Source organism: Mesocricetus auratus, unplaced genomic scaffold (assembly GCF_017639785.1).
Source record: "Mesocricetus auratus isolate SY011 unplaced genomic scaffold, BCM_Maur_2.0 Super-Scaffold_100676, whole genome shotgun sequence".
NCBI classification, from domain to species: domain Eukaryota; kingdom Metazoa; phylum Chordata; class Mammalia; order Rodentia; family Cricetidae; genus Mesocricetus; species Mesocricetus auratus.
The window spans coordinates 91,479,421-91,506,830 of NW_024429266.1; the positions used below are offsets into that span (position 1 = coordinate 91,479,421).

Below are 27,410 nucleotides of genomic sequence, written 5' to 3' on the forward strand. Positions count from 1 at the left end.
CTTTTTACCTTTCTTTATTCTATATGTCTTTCTTCTTACTCTGTGGCCGGCTATGTGGCTCCTAGTGTCTTCCTCTCCTTCTCCTCTTCCCACTCCTTCTTCTCTTTGGCCTAGATTTCTCTTCCTATTTATTCTCTCTGCCTACCCTTTCTCCTGCCAGGTATTGGCCATTTAGTTCTGTATTAGACCAATCAGGTGTTTCAGACAGGTAAAGTAACACAGCTCTACAGAGTTAAGCAAATGCAGCACAAAAGAGTGAAACACATCTTTGCAGCATTAAACAAATATTCTGCATCATAAACAAACATAACACATCTTAAACTAATATTCCACAACATATTTGTGTGGGTATATTCAGGTACCAGTAGAGGCAGAGGCATGAGACTTTCCTGGAGTTGGAGTTGCAGATAATTGTGAACGACCCAGTGTGAGTTCTGGTGGGAACTAAACTTCATTCTTTTGCAAGAGCTACATGCTCTTAACCACTGGGGAATCTCTTACGACCCCAGATACATTATTTAAAACATGTTTGAATAGAAGGATCATGCATTAGTGAACAAGGCTGCTTCCAGAAGGTGTGAATAATTAAGCGAATACCTCATTGCTATGCATAGGATATATGCTTAAGTTGCTGGTCAGACAACCCAGACACATCTATTAACAATACAGTATATTGCCACTGCTCTCGGCTGCCCACCGTAACTAGATTAACTTTGTTTCTGAAGACACTGCCCACTATGGTTCTAAGACATAGAAATATCAATCTTAAACTGACAAGAGACTCCAGTATAGCTAACTTTTATAATGTCAGAAGGTTCTATATAGAGTTCTGGTAACAAAACACATCAGTGGCCTTATCTTGTACTGGGCCCGGCATGTTGCCCACTGGGCGAATAGTGGCAAAACTGCTTATGGGGGTTACTAAATGCACTCTTGTTTGGATTTAAGGCCTGCTATACAGGAGGGAATTAATGCATGGCATTTTAACCATGTCCAAAAAACAAAAACAAATCCAGAGTTAGGCAAGAACCTATTGATGCTGCTCTCTAAATGGTTACATTGCAAAACTGTCTCCTAAATACTTATGTTCATGTCCAGCTTGGTGCTGCTCCCAACTGTTGTCAGTTGCAATGGGTAATGGTTACTGCAGACATGCATTACCATTCACAGTGCTGAAAGGAAGTGGCTGTGAGCACTCGGGTTTAGGCAGGACATCTATACGAACTCCCCTTCCCCATCAAATCTCAGGGAACATTGTGGAATAGAGTACAGAAAGAATATAAGAGCCGTAGGATTGATTGTATTGCTGTGAAATGCTATTCTCAACGTAACATGGCTGTTTGCACACACAGACTTACAGCAACTTTAGTTACTTATGCAAGTATCAAGCCAGCATGGATTGTGGAGGGACTCCTGAGAGCTTGCCTCCAACTCAGTACCTAATGGCATGCAAATTTATGGTTGCTGAGAAGGGGTGCCTAGTTTCCTTAGGAATATGGTCACTGGTATAATAGCCATGCCCAATGGATGACTCAATGACATGGACATATGGGCAGCACAATTTGGACTTAATGATTATTATGCAGATGTTTTGAAAATAATGAATAAATACACATAAGAGATTATGTATTATTCCAAGAAGCTTTTACTTTTATGATATCTCCAGAAATAGGAACCAAGTCCAAGCTATAAGGCTATAAGACTCTGGACAGCATGAGTTAGCAGATTCCAATAAGGCGAAACTGCAGGAAACTGAGACATGTGAAATCTGGATAATTTTTAAAAGTTAAGGTCAGGAGATTGGAAAAGTTTATAATTTCAAGTTCTCAGGGAGGGAAAGGAATTACTTTAGTTTATCCATATCCTTCAAGCCTCGATACTTTCTTTTGTAATGAGTTGCTGTCCACTCCCCTTCCACTGCCCATCGTGTCCTCTAAAGGAAAAGGGAAATGTCACCATGTCTTTGTTACTGGCTTCACATCCTCATTGCACCTTTGGGGTGAATCAGGTACTCGAATGTTTTGTGCCTCAGTTTCTTCAGCTGGAAACAGGGTAGTAGAGAGTCCTTCCTATGGGTCGCTATGAGGCCTCGGGATGAAGGGGTGAAGTACTCAAGCTGTGCCTGACACACAGTGTGTCCTCAGCATGATTGAGAACAATGGCTTGCTTGTACTACCATGTACATAGTCTCAGCTAGCTCCTGCTTTCCTGTCTGTCCTTGACCAAGTCACTTAAAATCATTTTCATCAAGGTCCTGGAAGTCTGATACCCCGGCCATTCCAACCTCTGGCCTTGATTATTGAGTGAATAGACAACACTCTGGCCTTCTGTCCTGGTTATGTTTTCATTTCTGTGATAAAACTCTATGACCAAAAGCAACTCACAGAAGGAAGAGTTTGCTTTGGCTTATGGTTCCAGAGGAAAAGTCAGTAATTGGAGAAGGCATGGCAGCAGGTTGGAACAGCTGTCTGCATCACTTTCCACAGGAAACTGCCAAAGCAGCCTCGAAATGGGGTGAAGCTGTAAATTCCCAAAGCCTACCCAGCACCCTGTGATGTACTTCCTCCAACATGGCCCAGAATCCCCAAAGTCCCATAATCCCCTCAAACAGTGTCACCAGCTGGGGACCAAGTGTTCAAGTATCTGAATCTGTTGGGAACATTTCTCATCCCGACCACTATACTTTCTTTCCTTGTTTACCGTGGACACTTGTCAGTTTGTAAACACACACTTAAAACTCGCTTTAGCACCAACCAACTCAATATAACTCATCAAATTCACTGTGAGTTGTTAATTATACTCATTCAGAACTGTCTCCCGTGATTTCAGACTTGTATAACACTTGGCATTCCTAAGACAAATAGAAAGGAGGTGTGGGGGATTTTCCTCTCCGAGGTGCTTCCAAATCTGAACACATTCTCTCATTGTACATCTTTTTTAGTGGAGAGAAAAAGACACTCTCCCCTTGAGGGCTTAAAGGGCTTTTTCCTTAAATCATGAAGAAAAGAATGTTTAGCCAGTTGCTGGAGAATTCACTTGTAGTAACTAAGTGGTTCTAATTATCCTGTCCTTGAGGGGGGAGTTCCTGAACGCTGGCAAGCCTTCCCTGGAGGTTGCAGCAGGCTAACTACTCAACTTTGGTGAAAACAAGAGTGTGGCTGTTGCAAGGTTCGAACAACAGCAAAATAAACAGACACACCAATTACGATTCCAGGGAGGCTGACAGTCTTTTCTATTTAGTCAAAAGTAATTGATTTCCCCTGGAGTGTCACTTATACCATAATGATTATTGGAAGGGAGACAACTTAACGGAGTGACACAAACATAAAACAGAATGCTGCACTACAGATCTTAGCTGGTCTGGGTGGCCTGCCTCCAAGGCAGAGCTGGAGAAATGCAATGAATGGAGGCAGGGTATTTACAACAGTTTCTTTATATTTATTTCCTATGTCGATAGATTTGTTTTGAACTTTAAAAAAGAGTTTAAAAGCAACTTTTAATTATGCATTGCATGCATTTGTGTGTACACATGAATGCAGGTGCTTCTGGGGTCCAGAGGCATTGGATTTCCTGGAAATGGAGTTATGCGTGGTTGTGAGTTCACAATATGGGCACTGGAAACTAAACTCTGAGAATGGTGTGAGGTCTTAACTGCTGAGCAATCTCTCTAGTTCTCGGTATTCATTTTTGTGCTAATTCTTCAGTTTATTATTCTGTTCTTTAAGCAAAAAATAGAGGTGAGTGTGGATAAACAAAATAGTAAATTCAAGTTAATTTGGGGGACATTTTCTGTATCTACTTGAGGTTGATTTATGTGTAAAATGTTGACTAGCTCAAAGGCTTATATGAAAGTATTCTTTATTTCAGAAACTTGTGACCTCACATTTGAAGTTTTTCTAGGTACAATACAATCTCAGTCAGTTTCTATAGGCAGGTGAAACATGAATAAAAAAGTTAATTCTATGCTGAAAGACGTGTGGTGACTCAAGTTAGTTGCAAACTTAGGCAGGGCCTAACTAATTGTAAGTTTAGTCACCGAGGTTTTGTTTTTAATTATAACACTGTTACATTATTATGAATATCACCTTCATCCTTTATACCTAAATCTCTGAGAACTCTTAAAAGAGCATCACTTTCTTCCCCACTGGGCAATCTTTAAAGATATAGAGTAGAAATGCTTCAATTTCTCCCATCCATCCCAGGTCTGGACAAGAGAGATTTCTTGGAAAGAAACTGATAATTCAGGGGTTATATTTCCTTCAGAAGTAAAACAATTTCTTTACCTTAATGACATTCTATGAGATCTTCAGGTATACAGTTCCTCACTATCAGATATTTAAATCATTTTTATACCCAGCACACCACATATCTCACTCCATTACAAATTTGCCTTATACTATATATGCATACATACTTCTTTCAAGGAATTGCAGGACTCTAATATTTTCCAGCTTACTCTGTCCTGATAACACAATAACTTGAAAGGCCTTGACTTGTCATATGCTCGTGTTTTTGTGTGCCTCTACTTTCTGTATCAAAATGGCCTGTTCATCAAACTTTGTGTCTTTGGCCTTCCATAAGATGGCTATGCCCATTGAAAATGTTCAGGGATGAAGTGTTGCCTCTAGTTTGGGTTCTAGGATAGAGTATAGATTTTTTTTTATAATCTCAATGATTTTCTGTAAAGTTGATGAACTCAGATTTTGATATGAATTTTGACTTGTTTCCCTTTGGTACAACTGTGTGCTCTTTGCTGATAAAATTCCTTTAGCCAAATGGCTAGTATTGTAAACACAGAGAAGGAAGGTCATTTTCTCTCTATCCTGCTCAGGAAAAAATTAATCATCCCTTTCCTTTGTTATAACAAACCGATACAGCCCTTGAAAGCATCTGTGTGGTTTTAATCTCATTTTGCATGATCAACTCACACAATGTTTAAGAAACTATTATGTCTGCCCAGAAGATGAATTGCTGGCCTTATTTCATAGGTGACAGGCCTATTACCATTGACCACACTAGTGTTTATGATGTGGGTCCTGAAAATTCTATGCCACTATTACCTTAGTATATCTTGCAGGAAGGACAGATTGTAGGCCAAAGGAATTGTGGCTGGGTTGCTCTCCACATTGCTTTTTTGATAGCCTTTAGAGTACCATCTCTCACCAGAGGGAGCAGAACATAGGGGTGAAGGATCCATGTAGACACCAGCTCTGACTCTCCATTGTCAATAAGTGGTGTGGATGCTGTCCTCAGCAATGAGGCCCTGCTGTCAGTTTGCAGAGAGCAAACCTTTGTCTTAGCATCGGCCTGGGTTGATTTTGGATTTTCATGAGACGTCTTTGGCCAACAACTCAAGTGAATGCAACCTAGTCTCTCTACTGGAAGCCTTACCTGGCTACAAGAGATATCCAGTTGAGACTCCATATCTCCCAATACTAGGAGCCCTCATTAGGATCACCTTCATAGACTCCAGGAGGTAGACAGCCAATGTCTGATTTGACTTAGGGTTCACTCCACAAGAAAAAAAAAACACACCTGCTGCTTGGGTAACCCAGAACTAGAGATTAGATAGCCCAGTGACCTTGGGTAAAATAAAACACTACTAGTGTAAAAAATTAATCAAGAAAATGATTCCTAATGATATTCTGCCATGCTCATAGATCAATGCCTTATCCATTCATCATCAGAGAGGCTTCCTCCTGAAGTAGATTGAGACACATGTAGAGATCCATAGCCAGACATTAGAGAGAGAGAGAGAGAGAGAGAGAGAGAGAGAGAGAGAGAGAGAGAGAGAAAGAATGAATCCAAATCGGAAGTACCCATCACATCCTTCCCCTCAACTCAGAGAATCCTGCAGAAGAGAAGGTAGAAAGAAGACAGTAAGAGGTAGAGGGGATGGAGGACACCACAAGGCCCTCTGAAACAACTAAGCAATGCATATACCCCACAGAGACTGAAACAGCAAGCACACCACCTACACGAATCTACACCAGGTCACACACACACACATGCACAAACACACACACACACATATGTATATGTATATACATGCTTATGGACTTTTGACTATGAGATGAATGGATCTCTGACTCTATTGACTGCTCTTAGGACTCTTTTCCTCCTTCTGGGTTGCCATGTCCAACTTTGATAAGAAAGTTTTTGCTTCATATTATTATATTTTATTTTCTCATGTTTGGTTGTTATCTCTTAGAAGCCCTTTCCTTTTTAATGATAGACAAAAATGAAGTATATCCAGAGGGGAGGGAAAGTGGGGGAGAAACTTGGAGGAGGGGAGGGAGGGGAAACTATAATCATGATGTAGTATATAAGAAAATAATCTATTTTCAATTTAAAAAATGAAAGCATTTCTTTACGGCAAAATAACAGTTAAATTTGAAATGGGACTTTCATTGAAAATTGTTAAATATGACATTTAAAAGCAGCGTGTCTAAAGAAAAAATATGTTTTAATTTGCTTTCTTATTCAGGTATGACCAATCATATTTTTCAAATACACAAAGATGTGTGTAATATATATTCTGACATCTGTGTGCTTGTTTGTTTAATAATCACAATCCATATCACTATTGGTGTACCTGTTATGTGTGATATCTGTACATAGAATGTGTCTATCTATCTGTGTGTGTGTGTGTGTGTGTGTGTGTGTGTGTGTGTATGTGTGTATTTAAATACAAGTGCATTCCTGGACTGGTGGAATTAAAAACAAAAAGTAAGTGAAAAAAAGGAATTTATGGCCAGAGTTATTGAAAACTAGAAATGCATATGGAAACATTAAAGTAAAAATGGTACTAATAACTTGATTGTAATTATGTTTTATTTCCTTCTGACTTGCCCAACTGCTCTTTTGTTCAAAGGCACACCAGGAATGTCAAGGATGACTGATCTTGGCTCCTTACTGCTTTGCTTTTTGTCAAAACACACACACACACACACACACACACACACACACACACACACACATTATTTGAACCAAGAACACTGATTCTATCTCCTTCACACTTCAGAGAGGTAGAGAGCTTAGATGATTTCTATCTAGCTCTGTCTAGTTCTAAGCTGACACCACTGGACTTTAGCATTTCTCATCATACTGCCAACTTCCTGTTGCTGAGGCTGTTTGGGGAAACTTTTACTCAATTATACCTTGGGCGTGACCCGGGACTAGTGAGGCCTTGACTGTCTGGACAAGTTCATGGGACAGTGTTCCATGCCAGAGGAGTCAGGGTAAGGAAATCTCAAGCCATCACTTTCCACGGTGCACTCAGCTCCCAGAATGGTGAACTCAGAAAGAATCTCAGGTAGACTCATGGATTTTTGAAATTCTGATGTAGGCTCACAGATTTTGCAGGAGGCAGTTGGAATGCAGATGCAAGGTAATTGGAAGGAGCCATTCTGGGTTCTGAACAAATATTTGTCTCTGACCTCTGAAATGACTCCTTGGAAGGGGCCATGATTGAAAGAATTTATTTGTAGAGGAATTCCTTCCCCAGGGGATTGTTGGAAATACTCAGTCTGTCTACAATTAGCGAAGTTTAACAGCTTAAATGAACCTTGAAATTGCTATTACGTGAAATATGCAAGCATCAAAAGAGTCCATGTGAGTTTACTTGCGTTGAGAGTCTAGAGCAGAGAAACCTACAGGGACAGAGGCTGGATTAGTGTGTGCCAAGAGTGATGAGAATGGCTGGCATCACCTTTGGAGGAGATAAAAGTGCTTTAGGGTTTGGAGAAGTATGTAGGTGGTACATCACTTGGCAGGGATGTCTGTGGTGCTGGGACCCATCCTCATCACCACAAAATGAAACCAAAGTCGTACACTCTACCATGGTAATGGCTGTGCATGCTTGTACAACTGTATACAAGTGATCACTGAGATACATCTGTTACCTGGGTGAACTGTATGCTGCCTAAACTGTGTCTCAAAGCTTTCTTTAAAAAAAATCAGGCAAAAGTGCAGCAGGTGGCAGTGGAATGCTAACGAGTGCCAATGTTCATATCTGTAAGGTGCTTCTTGATTTGAGGAGGTGAAGGATACAGGTGGTAGCATGAGGCTGTTTCATAGAGGAAGGGAGGTATGTTTTATCTACACCAAGTCCACCACAGAAGTCTGGATATAGCACCCTTAAAGGTTTTGGTTTTGGGAATAGAGGATCCAAGTACAGGTGCCCACCTGACCCCAGCTAAGTCATCTCATTGCATGGGACTTTACTTTTCAATCTTGAAACACGGGGTGGGAAGTTTCACACGCAATGTCAAGTTCATCTAGTGAAAAGTGCTCTACAAAGTAGGTTTGCAAAGGCAAACACTTGTTCTATATAGAATTGAAAGAAGGATGTTTGGTGTTGGGTGTAGCAAAACCTGTAATTCTGGTATTCAGGAGAACTGTGGCAAGTTTGAGAGCACCCTGTACTATATTGAGAGCAAGTGTATGTTAGAGTGAGAGACTCTGTCCCAATAAATAAAATAATCTGAAACAAAATAAAAATGAAGATAGGAGACGTTGGTTATACCTCCTGCTTTGTGTTGTATAAGCACTTTATCATTCTCTTTTTCCATCCTTAAAACCTCTTACTCTTATGCCCCCTCTAATATTATGACCTAAATACATGCCTGTGTGAGCACACACACACACACACACACACACACACACACACATAAACACACACACACATGCACACACATCCAACATGACAAGCACTGTCCTAGCTAACAAGGACTAATTGTAACTATTAATAAAATTCATTTAATGACATTTACACACATGTGTGCAGAGTGCTTGATAAAATGCAACTCCCTTTATCTGGCTTGACATCCTTCCCATCTCTTTTTGAAATTAATCTGGTTTTATTGTGGCATTTTCAGACATAGGTTTTTCTTATTGATTCTCCTTTTCCTCTCTCATATTCGGTTTCATGGCCTCCTGAGGATGGTCTCTTTCCAGCTTCCCAATAATGATTGTGTGTCCCATATAGTTCATTATCTGCTCTTGCTTTGCCTCCCTCCTTAAGTCTCCTTTCTAGTGCCAGGGCCTCTACCACATCTGTCTGTCTGTCTGTCTGTCTGTCTGTCTGTCTGTCTGTCTGCCTGCCTGCCTGCCTGCCTGCCTGCCTGCCTGCCTGCCTCATGTCTATACAGACCTTCCTGTCTGTCATCTATATATAATAAATGTATGTCTATAAATTGAAGTCTAGGATATGCACATAACATTAAAATCTTGTATTTATTCCCGAGTATCTTATTTTGCTTAACTGTATGATTTCCAGTTCCATCCATTTACCAGCACATAATGATGTTTTTCTTTATGAATGGATAAAATTCCATTGTGTGGATGTACCAATGTTTCGTTCGTCATTCATATGCAGATGGACATCTGGTCAGATGCCCCATCTTTGCTATTGTGAATAGTGAGGATCTTTGTAGTAGAAGTTTGAGCTCTTTGGTATACCCAGATGGTATAGATGGGTCATGTGGTAGTTCTACTTTTAGTTTTTTGAGAAACCTCCATACTGATTTCCATAGTGGCTGCTGTCAATTTACATCACCACCTACATACTACCTTTGTCAACCTTCAGTTCCTCTGAGGACATATGGGAGCTCATTTGGCCAAGCATATTCTTGGTTAACTACATCATTGTCACAGATCCTTGAAGTGTGTTCTATGAACCACTTAAGAGTTATTTGAGTTGGACTTCCTTTGAGAGTTCCTGGTTTATTATGTGCATGTGAATGTCTAGAATTGGAGGCATACCACACAGCATTTTCAAAACCAACCTGATTTTAGAAAAATTTCAACAAATTTACTTCCTATAGAAAGTCTTCTGGAACTAGGGTTATGAGAAGCACACTTCGAAAAATGATAAACAGTTGGACTTTAGCATGTTATGATCATACATGACTGCAATCCCAGCATTTGGAAGGTTGGGGCAGATGGATTGCCACAAGTTAGAGGCCAGCCTGGGATATGTAGCAAATATCAGGGAAGCCAGCTGGTGCTAAATAGAAAGCTTTACAAGTTTTGTATTTTTAAGCCGGGGAGATAGCTTAGCTGATAAAATGTTTGCTGCATAAGTATGATGACCTGAGTTTCATTTTTAGAACAAGGCAGGCCTCATGGCCTATGTTTGGAATCTGAGTGTAGGGAAGGCAGACATAGGTGGATCCCTGGGAATTTTTTGCTAGCTATCCTAGACAAATCAAGCACCAAACCAATGAGACTGTAAAAACAAACAAACAAACAAACAAAACAAAACACAAGGTGTACAGAACCTAAAGAATGACACCTGAAGTTGATTTCTGGTCTCCATTCCTGTGCACTCAAATATTTGAGTGTGTTTGTGTGTGTGTGTGTGTGTGTGTGTGTGTGTGTGTGTAAGAATGCACACACATTTAGGATGATTTTATAGTTTAATATTTCAATTACAGAGTCTTAGAAACTTTGGAAATCTTTAAAGTTCAAGAACTGATTAAAGATGATACTATGACAAGTCATGGAGATGATCTTTTTGGGGTCACTAAACTTGATGCCTCTCAAATTGTGATGACATGGTTATTGGTGAGCTTACTGGTCTAGGCCTTAAATCACAGCCCAAATGAAAACTTAGAGGTGCAGTTCCCAAATCTAGAAGTCTTAGAAAGGAGATAGTGATATCATGTAGATCAGTGTAATTTTCCCCTAAATGCAGGAGGGTTATGTTTCACTTAATTGTATGAGGATCATTTAGAGAACAGCTCCAGTGATCCCAAGTCTTGTCCAATCCCTCTCCTTTCTTTATGTAATGTTCACTTCCAGCAGGTCTCCATGCCTGAAGAAAACCATCTACTCCATCTGCCAGCAGTTCATTCTTCTGAGATCTGCATTCATAGGAAAGGTGTAACAGCCAAAGGAAAGTTGCCAACTGCATCTTTCACAGATATGCTCAAATAGTTCTTTAACATTGAACTAGTGCTGATTAGTTTTGCAATTGACTTCTGGAAATGTCTACAACATTTACATTTCATTTCTCATTCTATTCATTCATGACCCCACTGCGTAATTCTCCAATTGTCTTCCCTTCTCTTTACTGGGTAGTTATTGAGTACCTATCATGGATGGGTATGGATGCATGGATCAAGATTCATGGAACTCAATATAGGTTAATATAATTTTATTTGGGGAGAAGGCCTTACACAAGAAACAGATAACCGCTGCAAGTTCCTGCTCCAAAGATCCACCCAGGCTTCTCTCTGTCACTTGACAGAAAGAATGAGCTGGGGTCAGGACCCCAGACCTAGCCCTACCCTCAGTCATGTCTGCGCCTGTGCCCACACCCAAATTGGCGTGGTCAGTTCTACAGGTGCGGGTGGGAGGGGGATGCATATCTTACTACAGATTGGTATAGTAGGAGATGCAGTAGAAGTGGCCAGTGGAAACACTCAGAGAGATTACAGAATGCTGGGAACAGGACGAGTGTGTATTTTGAATACAAGTAACTCTAGCCTTGAACATGTGTAAGTCTTCAAATAAAGATTCAGACTTTTCTGTTTTGAGTTCAGGAGTAAGGAAGGTCTTTTGTCCTTCTTTCATGCTTAGTACAAAGGTAGTTTAAAATCTGCTGTGTCTGTGATGCCAGTGTGGGTTGTGACACCAAGAAGTGAGACATCTTTGGGCTCGTTGTTTGATTTCATGCTTCTCTCTTCCAAACAGGGCAGGGTGACAACATGATGCAAGACACGGTTAGAGGGCAGCTTAGCCACTCACTGGGACTTAGCAGGTACTGGCTACATTTGGTCTTGTTTGGTTCTTTGCTTCAAGGAACCTTTTTTGTTTGTTTGTTTTTCGAGACAGGCTTTCTCTGTGGCTTTGGAGGCTTTGGAACTTGCTCTTGTAGACCAGGATGGCCTCGAACTCACAGAGATCCACCTGTCTCTGCCTCTTGAGTGCTGGGATTAAAGGCGTGTGCCACCATCGCCTGGCTGAGCCTTTGGCTTATTCATTCAATTCATGACCATATTAAACTTGTTTTCGACACCAGGGACTATTAAGGATGGCTGCAAGCCTTGCCATCATGCGACTTCAGTTCTAGTTTCTAGGGGCAGGGGAAAAAAAGAAACATTCAAGCTACAGTAAGTTTATGAAAAGATGGTGAGGATCATAGGTTAGAGCCATGTGGGATACAACTGTGGTGAATGGTTAGGAAAGACCCTTTAGGGCAGAGGTCCCCAACCTGTGGGCCTTTCATGGGGTCACATATCAGATGTCCTGCATATCAGATATTTACATTATGATCCATAACAGTAGCCAAATTACATTTATGAAGTAGCAATGAAATAATTTCATGGTTGGGGCTCACTATGACATGACAAACTGTGTTAAAGGGTCTCTGCATTAGGAAGGTTGGGAACTACTGCTTTGGGGGTAGCATTCTGGTAGAGTGAGAAGGTATGAAATCATCAAGAGGAGCAGGAAAAGCATTCTTGATAAAGAGGAAAGAAAAGAAAAGGGCTGAGAAGCAATAGTTTGGACTCAGGGTGGGCGTAGGGCATCTGTCTGTAGGGGGAAAAGGCAGCTGAATATACCATTCAAAGTGGTTAGACAAGAGCTGTTATCCACATTAGCAAAATATCAAAGATTTGTTTATTCATGTATCATTATATATGTGTATGTGTGTGTACTTAGTAAGGACTGAACCGGTTTCCCAAATATTAGGAAAGTACTCTACCATTGATCTGTATAACTCAATTGTTTAGATTAAGAAAAAAGAAATTGAGACTGAATCTCTCTACGATATCCAGAGTGGCAATTGTGTCTCAGCCTTAGGTGTAGCTGGGATTATGGGTACATGCCAGCAGTGCAGGTGCTGAAAACATACATAGAGTTTGTGGATTCATGGGTACTAGGTACCAGTTTTGAATGCAGATGTCAAGTTACCCTCCCAATGCCCTTACTCATTCTTCAGAATGCTGACAGTAAGGGTTTTACTCTGCTGCAGGTATCCGAAACACTTTCTCCCAGGAACCTGACCTGCCGAGTCTAGACCCAAGATGTGATGCTCTCTCATCTTAATGACCCATCTGGGCCTTCTGCAGAGATTATTACAGTTTCCACCATTGTTGTTGTTCTCTCTCCAGAGTCTTCCCCAAGAATGCTGCTCCCAAGAGCTGCTCTGTAGGTTTCCTATCTGGCTATCAGAACTGTTTGCTCTTCTCCCACTCATCTCTAGTATTTGTTTGGGGGAATGAGATGCCTCCTAAGACTGTGTGTTCTTCTTGAAGGAGCTTCACCACTTCTCATGCCCAGGGGCATGATAAGCAGAGTGGCTACTGCAGGCAGGATTCCAGATGACCCCTTAGCTCTTCATCACAACACTCGTGCATTGTGTGTGTGTGTGTGTGTGTGTGTGTGTGTCTGTCTGTCTGTCAGTTTTCTAACTTAAACCAGTGTTTCTTGTTGCATGATTTTCCCCTTTCCCAGTGTATAGACTTAGAAAAATGCCTCACTACTTACCCAGAAAGGTTCTTTTTCCTCCCCTGGTCAAAAAAACAATATTATCAGTTATATGGGAGTGGCAATGGCTTAGATTTGGTTATGGATAGAGCTCATGCTGTGACCTGTAGATGGAAAATGATTGGTTTGTTTTGCATTTAATTTCCTTTTCTAGTCTAAAGCTAATCCAGCCATGCAAAGTAGTTTAAAACTGACAAGAAAGAGAGAAGTTCCTTATCATTCAGGGTCCTCAGTGACCCTCGGCCAGTGCCCCTTTTATATTTTGAAGGTGTATCGGTTTTGGAGGCCCAGGGACTTTGTTAGGTAAGTTCAGTGCCATTATCAGCTCTGAAGAGCATGCATCCATATACTGTGGTGGTTGTGTGTGGTGGTGGTGGTGGTGGTGGTGGTTTTGGTGGTGGTGGTGGTGATGGCGTTGTTGTTGTTGGTGGTGGTGGTGGTGATGGTGGTGGTGGTGGTGGTAGCAGACTGGATCTGGCATACATAGCCCACCGAAAGGCAGACTTTTACTCATCAGATACAAAACAGCATTTAGGAACACAGTACCTTTGGAGAAGAGTATGAATTTGGAAAAAAGAAATGCAACAGCCCCCTCTTCTCACCTTCCTGCTCTTCCCAAGTTTTGTGTTAGTCCCTCTCATCCAAGCTCAGATGTGTTCAATCCTGTGATCTTCCTAATTCAAAACCTTCAAGTCAAATGTAATTATAGGAACACATGCCAGTTAAGCCCGGTCATTAGTTTGCCAGTGTCGATTTGTTATTATATTTTATTTCTGGCCTGCGTTCTCTTTATAAAACACGGTAAACACCTTCCAGCCCTTTAAACAATGGGCATTTGAGAAGTGGTCCTAGATAGCCCCAGAAATCAGACTTGGGGTCGTCAGCAAGAAAGATGTAGACAGACAGGCTGGTGTCCCTCTTACTTGGCTCTCTTTCTGTGCTGACAACATCCCTGTTCCACTGAGTTTCCCTGGCATCCATTCCTTCTAGTTCTCATGATGTGTCATTTCAAACTACCTGGAGTATCATTCAATAAATCATCAAGTTAGTGGTTTCTACAATGATCACTCTGAGGATGATTTTGATGGTTGTGGGTAAGAATGAAGAAAACTGTTACTGTTGTTACTCCTTTTTTTAACTCTGTAGGGGAAGGATCACTGCTTCTCCTGATTGTTTTCCCAAGTGGCAAGTGTCTCCTACACAGATAACCCACAAATATTTGCTGTTAAAGAACATGTGAAAAAATGGGTCAGTTTCCTGTGGTCTCAGAATCGAATACTATTGAAGTAGAAGAGTATATTTAGTTGAGAGAAAATAATTGTGTTTGGGTAGGGAAATAGAAGATATATCTGGGGCCTAGGGAAGGGAAAACTGTGTGAACATAACAGGGCTGAGGTCAGAAAAGATGAGAGAAGGCACCGGAGTGTTGACTTGATACCATAATATGTCTAGTTTTTTGTCCTGAATCTGAGAGTTGAACCACAGAGGGTAAATAAGTCAGGCCAAGAGCTGAGTACAAGGATTCAAGAGAGGAGGGGTCAGAAGGCTCAGATAATGTAAGGCTGTCTAAGTATAAGGCAAGAGAGAGCACTGCCTTGCAGGGATGTGATCCTGTCTTTGGGAGTCAAATCTCACAGACTTCCACAGAGGTGACAGAATCGTGGGAGCCACTCCCGACAGTCTGGAACTCCAGACTTAATCCTTCTGTAGCAGCGGTCTCTCTTTCCTAAGCTGTCTTACTCCAAGAGGGCATTGGAGGAATGTCCTGCTCAGCAAGGTTCAGCCTTTGTCTAACAAGGCACAAAACCAGTGTCAGAACTGAGATTCTTAGCAAATTCTTGTTCAGAATCCCTGTCAGCCTGTAGCCTAGATGTCTGTGTTGGTCTTCCCCACACTGCTTTTCACAGAACAAAACTGTCTATGAAGTCCAAGGAAATCCTCCCCTACTGAATCCAACAACTAGCATTATTAACTCAGTTTTTGGAATCTGAGGCCTAAGAAAATCCCATCGGTTTGGGCAAGTTTGGTGCCTGGATGGGATCTGTAAAATGCAAGCATTTCAGATCTGAAGGAAAAGCAGTCAATCTATGTCAGTCTTCCAGAGATCTACTTAGGAACTCTTTCCAAGGTGTCCTCACTCAGTTGGTCCTTTTATTTCATTGGTGTGAAATCGAGCCTATGGGGTCTCTATTTTGTGTAGGTTTTCATCAAGTGTGCCATTTATGGAGATGTTGTACTTTTCTCTCAACCACTGAAACGGGACTCATTGTGAGGGCTTTATGTTGATGTCGGATGAAAGAGGTTTTAGAGAGCAGATGAGAGAGAGTGAACTCAAAGTGAACTCAAACCACTCCTCATACTAAAAATATAGTTCAAGTCAAGTTCCATGGGCAAGGCTTAGTTGCTTTCTTTAAAAAGAATTGTGTGTGTGTGTGTGAGTGTGAGATTGTGAGTGTGTGTGTGTCTGAGTATGTGTGTGTGTCTGAGTGTGTGTCTGAGTGTATGTGTGTGTGTGCATGCATGCGTGTGCCCATGCATGCATACGTGCATGCATATGTATCCCTTAAAGAGTTGCAGATCAGTGGCATATTCCATACTAAAACACAAGGGAGTAGTGTGTCCAGGTCAGAGACAGAAAACTTGCTTTCAGATATTTCAGGGAGAGGTCAGATCAGGAACAAACATCCAAATCTCATTATAATCAGATCCTAGGCAATTAAAAATAATTGTTCTCTTCCCTAGTTGACCTTGTGGGGATATACGAGCTAGAATCTAGTCTAAATAAAACTAAATAGGAGACTCTAAATCTAACAGCTAAAATAAAAAATATAGTTCAATCAATTGTAGTGACTGGATAAACCAATTACGTGACTTGGAGAAGATTAATTAAAAGTCAAATGAATTTCCCTTCTTCTGGCATGATGTGTCCCTTTTCTTCCATGAAGACTTGGTTGAGGAAGGGAAGCAAATACCTCTAGATAAAGTAGTGGCTTTTTATCCTTATGAAGCAAGAGAAGTTCTGTGCTATCAAATCCCTACTCTTCAATCGCTTACAGTGACTCTCTGTAAATTGTAGCTCTTAGCCAATTCTCAGGGTAGAGTTCATCTTCTGGTTTAAAAGTTTTTTTCCCTTGAAATGTAATTTCTACTTGCTCAAGGTGCTGTATTCTATAACTATTCCTTTAGTCATTTTCTCTTGATTCCCTTGTAGGGAATACAAACTTCTCCTGAAGCCCAGTTAAATTCCAAACACTGGCCATAGACAATTTTTGCTAAAGAAGGTACAGGGGTTTTTGTTAGAAGAAGGGATTGTTCGTGTATTATTATGAATACAGAACAGCTTTTTTTTCTCCAAAAAAGCATCTAAACAAGGCAAGGTCCTGGGTGAGTCTGCACTGGCATCCAGGGCAGTCTGTGCCATGAGTTCTTGTTTTTTTTTATAACAAGACAAAGATACAATTAAAGTATATGTAAGGAATAACATTTCAGGTTTGAGCTCTGGTCCTATTTGGCAAAACATATTTTTCCTAGAACATTTCTGTCTGGTTGAAAGTGATTTTGTTTAGGCAATTTCTTTCATCTTTTCAATAGTCATAGGTATAGAAAGACACACACTGTTAATGTAAGTCAAAAGAATTGAATGACATATCTCGTATACAACGTATTCAACTTTTAACTTAGATAACTTGTTTTGCTCTTTCTGAAGAAATTAACAGATTCCAGAGTGATATACAGGTGTTATTGTAAAACAAATACATAAAAAAGAAGGAAAACAAGAACAGCATCAAATACCATCATAGTTCACTGCAGGAGAGAGCAATAATGATTTTTATAGAAATCTTTTCTTCAATACTGAGGAACAGAGAAAATAAACAGATGTAATTCTGCCTGATTTATTAAATCATTTGTTCAACACATAATTGAAGATCCAGAATGTACATTGCATTGAACTGGCGCAATGAGTAGCACACGGGAAATTCTCATTTCAGTTGAAGAAATAAGATTCCCTATGAAAAATTAAATGCAAAGCAAGATTAAGTGTGAAATGAGTTGCACCTGGGGTCAGATGAAGAAACTATTAAATGAAGAATGAGTAGCAGCAGATGACTTCATGACAGACACAAACATTGAGTGTGACCATGCTACATAGTGTGAACATCAAGAGGCCAAGAAGAAACCGAGGGCAATTGAAGAGTCAATATAAAGGACAGAGAGGTAGGGATGCAGTTTGAGGGAAACCTTACAGCCAGTGGAGTATGTTCCTCCCGAGGATGAAGAGATGTAAGTCAGCAAGGTTTGAGGGAAACCTTACAGCCAGTGGAGTATGTGCCTCCTGAGGATGAAGAGATGTAAATCAGCAAGGGAAGCTATTGAGCTACTGAATTAGCTTTGAACTAGGCCTTCATAACATGGTGACGATGGCAATTTTTTGTGAGAAAGGGAATGACAATGAGCAAGCTGATTTGGGAAAGGAAGAAGGCTTTACAGACGGGAGTAAGTAGGAAATAGGGAAGTCAGACTTTGGAGAGCTACTCCTTCAATCAAAGAATAAAGATGGCGACAATGGAAAGAGGATGCTTGCTTGCTAGGAGCAGTAGGAAGAGAGTCTGTAAAATGTTAGGACTAGTTTGGACCTTACATGATGGTAAGAGGTAATAATGAGTTGCTGTTTCTCACATGGTTACAGTCTCTGTATTAGGACCAACTTGTTTGTAAGAACAGACATCTTTCAACTGCCACTTCTTTGGCACAACACAATGAAAACCCACCCAAGGCCTCATCTCTGTGAGTAGTGGGGGGGGCTCTGCTACCACAAACAGGAATGTCACACTCAGGAAGAAATTCTTTCTGGTCCTGGCAATTGAAGAGAGCAGCTTCCCAAAAGGGATCTTAACTCCCAAGTGTGCTCTTGGGGTGGGGGGCACTATAATTGTGTTTGAAAACATCAAGAACTATTTTACTTTACTCAGAGACCACACTCTTGGTGTGGCAAAGGCATCCCTCTGCATGGAACCCTGAAATGCCCCTCAGAGCTAAAGCCCTGCCAAAGACTAAGCCAGTAAGACCTCTTCCTAACTGAAAAATAACCCTGGACTGTGGGGTGTGGAGAAAAAGCTAAGCCAGGCAGCCACACAGGGAATTTAAGGTCAAGAAAGGCAAGAAAGGGAATAAAAATTTAAAAGGTAATGAGAGAATTAGAAGGAAATGCTAGTCAAATGAGACTGCCAGCAGTTATGGGAGACTGTGAGGAGAGGGTTCAATGCAGGCAGCTTACACTAGGAGCCCAACTGGACATTCCCTAAGCCAGGAATGATGTCAGTGAACCCGCTTTAACTCTTAACAGTCACCCCGCTGTGCTGAAGGAAAAGAAATTATTGTATACATAGTGTCTCCTAGATTTAAAATTTTGGACCCAGAATAAGTGCTTATTCCCCCCCCCCCAGGAATTTAAGCTCCAGGAAGAATGAAAGATGGCCGGAGACTTTTCTAGATTTGATGGCTGCCTCCAGCTGACACAGATTCTGGGGTAAGTCACAAGTCACGATTGCTTTCATGATGGTCAGATGGAACCTGCTTTCCAAGTGCTCGGAAGATACCGACAGCCTGCAGAAAAAGTGGCTCCTCCCACTCCCACTCAGTGTACGAAGGTTAAATGCTGCACCCACCGGAAAGACATCACTCCTCAGCAACCTGAAGGTTACACAGCAAAAGCCTTGTTATCCCTCTCTACAGACTTGATCTTCAACAGAGCCCTGTACATGAAAGCCTGTTTTGTCTACTATCTCACACTTGCTAAAGTCACCAGTGTTAACAAGGACAACACCAGAGACATGCTGCTGTTCATCACAGGCCCGGTCTCATTTAGTCCCCTAGCAATTCCGTGAGTCAGGCACATACTGTCGTTTCTATCATACAGCCAGGAGCCCAATGCAATAGAATAAGAAGTTCTTGGCACAGCTCATGTTTCAACTCAGGTCTCTCAGAGTGGAGACACTAATATTCTGTCATTGCTGACTTACCAGAATTATCGGTTAAAAGATGACCCTGGAACTACTGTTCTGTGTGGCCCCAACTGCTACCTGGTTTAGTGCTTTCTCTGTAGTGACATGCTTCAAATTCTTAGACCACTTATGTTCAATTTATTCTCTCAACTGGGAAGAAATTCTCAGTTAAAGCAAGAGTGGGAGGCAAACAGCCTAGATTGGACCAATTCGGTTATTGTATAACCAAAGTAACATTTTTCTGATTACATTTTTATAGACCATGAACTATAAATATCTCCCCCCCTTTTTTTTTACCGATTTGGAAAAATCAAAAGATTTTGCATTGTAAAGATGACATAAAATTTAAATTGCAGCATATGTACCCCCCCCCAATTTTGTGAGGACTAACAGCTTCATTCATTTACCTGCTTTCTGTGTCGGCTGCAAAAGAGACTGAATGGCCCACAGAGCCTGCTTCTAGTCCAGACTCTGACAGCAGCATGTTGGTATCGCCCCCCCCCCCAGAAGATCAGAAAGGGTCGGAAGACACTTATTTCCCGCAATACGCAGAGGAGATGCAAACGAGGGCTTAAATGTGGTTCTTAGCTCTGTTACGGAGGAGCAGTCTTGAGGTTTTGACCGGAGCTGTCCAGTTTTCCTCTACGACAGTGCCACCCCTGAGCTTCCATTGTGAATTTCCAGTGAGGCACTACACACAAGGCAGAAAGCAAACAGCCGGAGCCATTTGGAAATTGGGATCCCCTCGCTTGTCAGCGGCGCTTGTGGGTTCTTCTGCTGCTCATACGAGCATGCGCGCATCATGGGGCGGTGGTAATCTTTGGTGACAACGGCTCATACACAGAGTGCCGCGAAACTGTTGCAAGCCCTGCTGGAAGGCAGGCTAAAGACACACGTGGAGGAACACAGGTGCTTTTCCACGCTGATGGGTCAAGCCGCCCGCCGTAGTCAGTGAAGCTCATCTGGTCGACCCAATCTTACCCGACATGATTGTCCCTGATTTCATTACCCCAACTCAGACACCTCAGGGTGAATGAGAAATACCAGGCAGAGACCACAGTTTCACCTCGTTTGTCAAAACTCTGGTTTACTCTAAGTCTATCCTTATATGGAAGAAAAAAAGCAATTGTTCATTCACACAGTATGCTGGTTCTTGACGTTTTATCTTCTCTTCTGTACTCTCTCTCTCTCTGTCTCTCTGTCTCTCTCTCTTTCTCCTCATTGTCCCAGTTTTTTTCTTTTTCTCAGAACACTTTGTCAAGAAGATTGCTGACCTGCTTAGCAGGTTGTGACTATAGCCTTATAGAACAGTCCCCAGAGCTTCCAAACAACCAGGCTCCTTCCTTAGGCACAGGGGCGGGGAATGGCAACAGTCAGCAAGGGTTTGTCCTGCCCTTTCAATCTGATGCACTTCCTCTATCACAAACACATAATTAGGGCTGCCTAGAGTCAAGTATGAAATTTGTTTCCGTTGTTCTGCTTAACTTTCTCCTGCTTTCTATAAAATCTCAACACCTCATGCCTTCTCCTCAGCTATGAAATGCTCTTGAACAGGGGTGTCTTTCAGTATAAGAAAAAGAAGCCAGATTGCTGGTCCTTTTGCCTCATACACATGTATTTTCCCCAATCTCTCTTTTATCCTTTCCTTTATTCCTTCCTTCTTTATTCCCCTCTCCTTCCCTCCCTTTTATTTTCTTGTTGTCTAACTTTTTCTGTGCAAAATGGGAAAAAATGTCCCTCTTCTTAGGAAAAAATTCATCCAGAAGACAGCCAGGCATGGGAAGGAGTTTGGAAGGTATTAGAACACCACTCAACAATTAAATCTGTAGGGGATATTTGATTCAAAACTTGGATGGTACTTCTTGGCCCACAGGGTCACAGGGAGGCAGTAGAAGAGACCCAGAGAGAGGGGAATCAGTGTGGAGAGGAAAGGAGCTATGCCATCCATCACAGCCACCCAACAAGTGTTAAAATAACTTCAGAAGTAGGAAGTAGAGGGCCAGGGAGAGTAAGCACTTAAGGCCTGAGGTGCAGATAACTTGTGAGTCTAAGGGTGCATTGGCCTTGCGGGTTAGAATGACCTCACACATCAGACTCTCTGGGACACAGCACATCCTTCAGTGTAATCAAGAAGAGCTGCCTCATGTGGGCAGTGTAGCCAAAACACAGAGCTGGGCAATGTTTTCTCCCTTTGAGCAACTGCTTCTGCACAGCCGCTGTAGACTCAAGAGATCACCGAATAGTGCTAGATTGCAAACATCATCCTACAGAGACAATCTGAGATCCGCAATCCTGGCTTGGAGTAAGGTTATTTGCCATCCGAGTCACACTGCGGTTCTCAGTACCTGGACAATGACATGGCCCAGGACTGGGGCTCCAGGAGAGGATATGCTGAGTGAGTGGGCCCGATCCCCAGTTTCATATGCTCTGGTTCCTTTCCGATACGCTGTGAGAGTTTGGAAATTTCTTTAGTGTGTGGCCACTGGATCCCAAATTGCAATGGGAAGAGAAAGGGTGAGATGAATTCCAGTTGTTGCCCAATTCTGGAGGAATGTCTACGTCCTAACCTTTTGATTTAATATTTAAATAAATTTTAATGACATCTAATTTGAATTAATATTGAAATAAATTTCAGCTAAAAATCTAGAGTTAGCATCCCTTTCCCTGCTGAGTTTATTATCCTGTTTTCTTTCTCCTTTCAGTCATTCTTCCTCTTTTTTTCACACCTTTGCATACTGGGCAAGCTCCCCCTTCCTCGATTAAGAACAATCCTGAAACCCCAGAACTGTCTGCTGCTGTATTCAAAGCCACAGACTTGGGCGCCCTTGCCTGGAGATCTACAGTGTGTGTACAGCTGGCATCAGCTAGCTGTCCCCGCCTCCAGGTGAAGATCTCCTAAGTTTCCTATGTTCCTTTCCTTTTTAACTTTCCTGCTTATCTACGGTGTGTGGAGTTCCCTAGTAAATGTGTCCCGAAACTACCCTCTGAATTCAAGTTTCCGTACTGGCCTTCTTTGACAAATGCCAACAGAAACTCTCCCCAAAGAGCCTTGGAAAGCCACAGGACAGAAGTGTCTGGCTGGGGGAGTTGGTTTTCTTGTAGCTTTTGGTCAGGACAGAAATATTTCAACACGGCAGATATCAGTCTAGCAGGAAAATAATAATAATAGTTTATACACAAATGGCAGTCACACAGCTGTCCCCGCTGTGGGTGATACTCACAGTTCAATGGCGTTCCGGGGGAGGTCGGGAGGAATCTCCGTCACCTTGCTGTCTTGGCAGAGGAAGACCCTGTCAGAGCAATGACACAGCCAGTGATGACATCCAGCTCCGGAGCCCAGGAATGCCAGTAAGGAGACCAGGAGCAAGGCCATGCTTATTTATCCATCCACCTGTTTTCTTCCTGCACAGGCAGCGAAAACCTCCACAGATTTCACAAGCTCCTCCACACTGCTGGATAAGAGAGATCTGCCTGGAGAATAGGCAAAGTCACATGACCAAGCGATGCTTCTTCTTCTTTTTTTTCCTTAATTATTTTTTTGGTCACTTCCAGGCAAGTAAAATTAGTGTGTGTCAGTAGTTCTGAGGCAACTTAAGCTTCTTCCTTATCTTTCAAGACCTGTAGTTTTTATTCCTTGACCCAAGAATGCAAGCAAAAAGAACCTTAGTGCATATTTGAAGTAATTAACATTATTTTACTGTACAAGGGTCCCCATTGGCCACCACTCTTCTCTCCTCAGTGACACAATTGACCCTGTCCTCAAAGGATATCCATATGATACATCTCTAAGAAGGTGCTGACAAAAGGCAGACAGGACCTACCTTCAGTGTTTGGCATCACAGCATTCTTGTGATCCATCTGATATGAGCCACACATCTGGGCTATAGTCATTGATGCTTTTTTTTACTTGATTAACAATTTGAACTAGCATTATGTAGACTTTGGGGGAGGTAGGTTAGCAAGCACTGGTTTCTGCAGACAGGAGTCACTTGTGATATGGGGTTCTCTGCAGAGACAATTCGCCTTGTGACCGCAGGCAGACTGCTTCTTATGAGGCTATGGAAAATGGCATGGTGTTCATAAACCATACATAGTCTTTTTGGCTTCTCTTGTCTTTCCTTTCCAGACTCTGAAAACTATCCTTCCTTTTTGGGCAGCTGGCATTAATATATTTATCAAGTCTGTACTTTTAATTTTGGGCACTCCCCGTGGGTGATGCCCATGATAGTTGCAGTAGAATTTTCAGGCTTAGTAATAAGGGTATGAGGAATATGTTGCAAAAGTGAAGTGGCTATCTACTTTCTATTTTCAACCCAGGCTCTATGAAGGCTAAAAGCCTACACCTCTCTACGATGGTGCCTACAACTTACTACCTGCTAAAATTACCTTCAGTCCTGTTTGTATGTATCAAGCTTTGTCTCGTGAAAATGGTTATAGACACACACACACACACACACACACACACATTCCATCCTTCCTTCTATCTCCATTTCCTGACTTGTAATGAGTGGATTAGATTGCTTTGAGGAGAACAGAGGCAAGGGATTTGGGTATGATGGGTGTGATTGGCTTCCAGTTGAAAGACTCTAATTTTGAGAAAGGGAATTGTAGCAGTACCAGTATGGACCCTATACAATTTTGACTAAGAAGAACAGTTAAAAGAACTCACTCAATAACTCATCCAGTTATCCTCTTTCAGGTGCAGAAGACAGTTCAGTCAATTAAGACTTGTGCTTACTTTAAAGTATGTCTGAATAACTTCAATGACAAGAAACCGTATCTGCCACAGCTCACCTGTCCCGCTGGCCAGCAACCTCTACTTAGATCTTTGGAGATGTCCAGTTCTGACTAAATCAAACTTTGTATAATGATTTGAAATATTGTTAAAACTGAGATTTTGTTTTAAATACCACATTGTAGTGGATACATATAAATAATACACGTAATGGCATAAATACTCTATTATGCATGACAATAAGCAGTGTGAGGCGAAGACACAAGCGAGGACAGACTCTGCTGTATTTAGTTGATGCAGCCTTTCTCATCATCAGTTCTTTCTCCTCAGTCCTTTCTCCTCAGTTCTTTCTCCTCAGTTCTTTCTCATCATCAGTTCTTTCTCCTCAGTTCTTTCTCATCATCAGTTCTTTCTCCTCAGTTCTTTCTCATCATCAGTTCTTTCTCCTCAGTTCTTTCTCCTCAGTTCTTTCTCCTCAGTTCTTTCTCCTCAGTTCTTTCTCATCATCAGTTCTTTCTCCTCAGTTCTTTCTCCTCAGTTCTTTCTCATCATCAGTTCTTTCTCCTCAGTTCTTTCTCATCAGTTCTTTGCAACTGAATGCACAGAGGGGCCACCAATCTGAATTTTCTGCCTGTCATTCACTTTATTTATAAAAGTAATGTTGTCACTAAAAGTCTGTCATTTAATCTTTGCTGTTTGGGGATTTACAGGAAGTGACTGAGTAGTTCTTGTGCTAGGTGACATTTTATACAGACTTGACATTCTAAAGAGTCAGCTGTGTAGTTAGGCTACTCGTAAAAAATATTCTCCTAGTGCATTTTTTTATTTCTAAAATTTTTCCTTTATAACTTTTAGCCTTTGACTTATCTGGTTTCAATAATTGTGAGTCAGAGACACAGTTTTTATTTAACGGCATAATATTTTGTCACACGAAGCAGCAATGGTGCTAGGGATATTTATTCCATAGACTCTTTTCTGATTTACAAAGCTTTCTTCGTTTTTATGTATTAATTTCTGACCCACATATGCCAATCATATCAACGTGAAACAACTCAAAGCTTTCTCTTTTGAATTTGGGAACTATGAGTCTGCAAGTTGGATTTCCTAATGTCTAGTCTTCATCCACTCAGTATTTGTGGCCTGCTGGGCACTAGCTTAGCCGCTTGACACAGAGTGGTTACATACTAACTAGAGTATGTAAATTACTGAATGTAAAGCTATCTTCTTATAGCTCAAGAAACTTGTGTGTGGGTTTGTGTGTCCTGCTTCATCTATATTGTTAAAATTAGCATTCTACAATGTCTTGATTACTAAAAATTTAAAGTCAGCTTTAATAAATTGTAAGAAATATATCTTAGCTCTTACAAGAGAATTTGTCCTATTTTTACTTTTATGGAAGAATTTTAGAATTAATTTATTTGACTGCTTGAAAAAGAACTCACGAAATTTTATTAGAAATTACGTTGATTGGCAGTTTTATTGTATTATTTTCTTGTCTAGGAATACGGTATATTCTCCATGTTCTTAAAGGATTTCTTTGATGTTAATTCTATAAAATATTACTCTGCTACCCACACTTATTTCTAAATAATATATCTTATACTATCATAATATTGATATTTCTGTTTCAAGCTTATCTCTCTTTTTCAAAAAACAAACAATAAAATAAAAAATGAATGCCGAAGAAGACCAACAAGACAAAACATTTCAAAACAAGAGAAAAACTCCACAAGTTTATTTATTTGTGTTGGCCAACTATTTCTGGGCTTAGACCTCCCCTGGGGTTTGATTGACACAACAGTGACACTCTACTGGAGGAGACTGGTTTTCCGTTTGCCAGTGAGTGCCAATTATAAATACTATGTTGCCTTTATTACCATACTTTGTAATACAACTTGAAATCAGGGTTGAGGATACCTTTAGAAATTCTTTTATTATTTAGGATTGATTTAGCTATCCTGTTTTGTGTGTGTGTGTGTGTGTGTGTGTGTGTGTGTGTGTGTATTTCCATATGAAGTTGAAGACAGATTTTTTTCATTGTTGGAATTTTGATGGGAATTGCATTGATTGCTTTTGATAGGATGGGATTTTTTACAATACAAATCCCACTAATCTATGAGCATGGAAGATATTTCCATCTTCCATAGTGTTTTCAGTTCCTTTCTTCAGTATTTTAAAGTTTTTATGAATAAGTCTTTCATTTTCTTGGTTAGAGTTATCTCAAGATTTTTTTAGGCTATTATGAAAGGTGCTATTTCTTTGGTCTCTTTTTCCACATGTTTGTTAGATATAGGAAGGCTACTGACTTTTGTGTGTTTTTTTGTACGCTTCTACTTTGCTGAAAGTGTTTGTCGGTGATAGAAATTTCCTTGCGAAATCTTAAGGGTCTTTCATATATAAAATCATATTATTTGCAAATAAAGATACTTTGTCTTCTTCCTTTCCAATTTGTATCCCCTTGATATCCTTCACCTGTCTTATTGGTTTAGCTGAGGCTTAAGAACTATATTGAATAGGTATGAAGAGAATGGAGAACTTTGCCTTATTCCTGATTTTAGTGGAATCCCTTGTGTTCATTTGCTTGGAATACCTTTTTCTATCTGCTTGTGATAATGAGATGTCTATCCTTCATGGTGAGAAGAGTGTTTCTTGGATGCAGCAGAAAGATGGCTCTTTTTCAATCTGTCAGCCTGTGGCTTTGAGGGGGGGGGCGTTGAGACTACCTCACTGAGAGTTAATGATCAGTGTTACTCATTCCTGTTAATTTTACTGCTGTGTGGGTTCCCTATTTTTTGACTAACTGTTCTTGAATAATTTATTTCTTGAGTCATCTTGAGTGCAATTAACTTCTTCATGTTGAAGTTTTCCTTCTAGTACCATCTGCAGAGCTGGTGCAGAGCTGGATTGGTAGGAAATTTCTAGGCTTTGGTTTTACATTGTAGAATGTTCCCTCCTCCTCCCCCCTCTCTTCCTCCTCTCTTTTTCCTCCTCCCTCTCTTCCCTCCTCCTCCTTCTCCCCCTCCTCCACCAAACAATTGCAGTTGATAGCTTTGCTCAGTATGGTAATCTGTGCTGGCATCTGTGGTCTTTCATAGGTTGTTGAGCATCCTTCAAAGCCCTCCTGACTCCCAGAGTTGCCACTGAGAAGTAAGGTGTTATTCTAAGGGGCCTGC

At 41.1% G+C, this 27,410-nt stretch overlaps 1 protein-coding gene across 1 annotated transcript in view; it reads right to left on the reverse strand.

The window, feature by feature from the left end:
- Fshr (follicle stimulating hormone receptor) overlaps positions 1 to 22,984 on the reverse strand; it is a 158,234-nt gene extending 135,250 nt beyond the window's left edge. Inside the window, 1 exon segment of the mRNA NM_001281565.1 lies at positions 22,724 to 22,984. Within this exon segment, the coding sequence (NP_001268494.1) occupies positions 22,724 to 22,875 (152 nt within the window). The 5' untranslated portion in view covers positions 22,876 to 22,984.
- Positions 22,985 to 27,410: the final 4,426 nt, after the last annotated feature.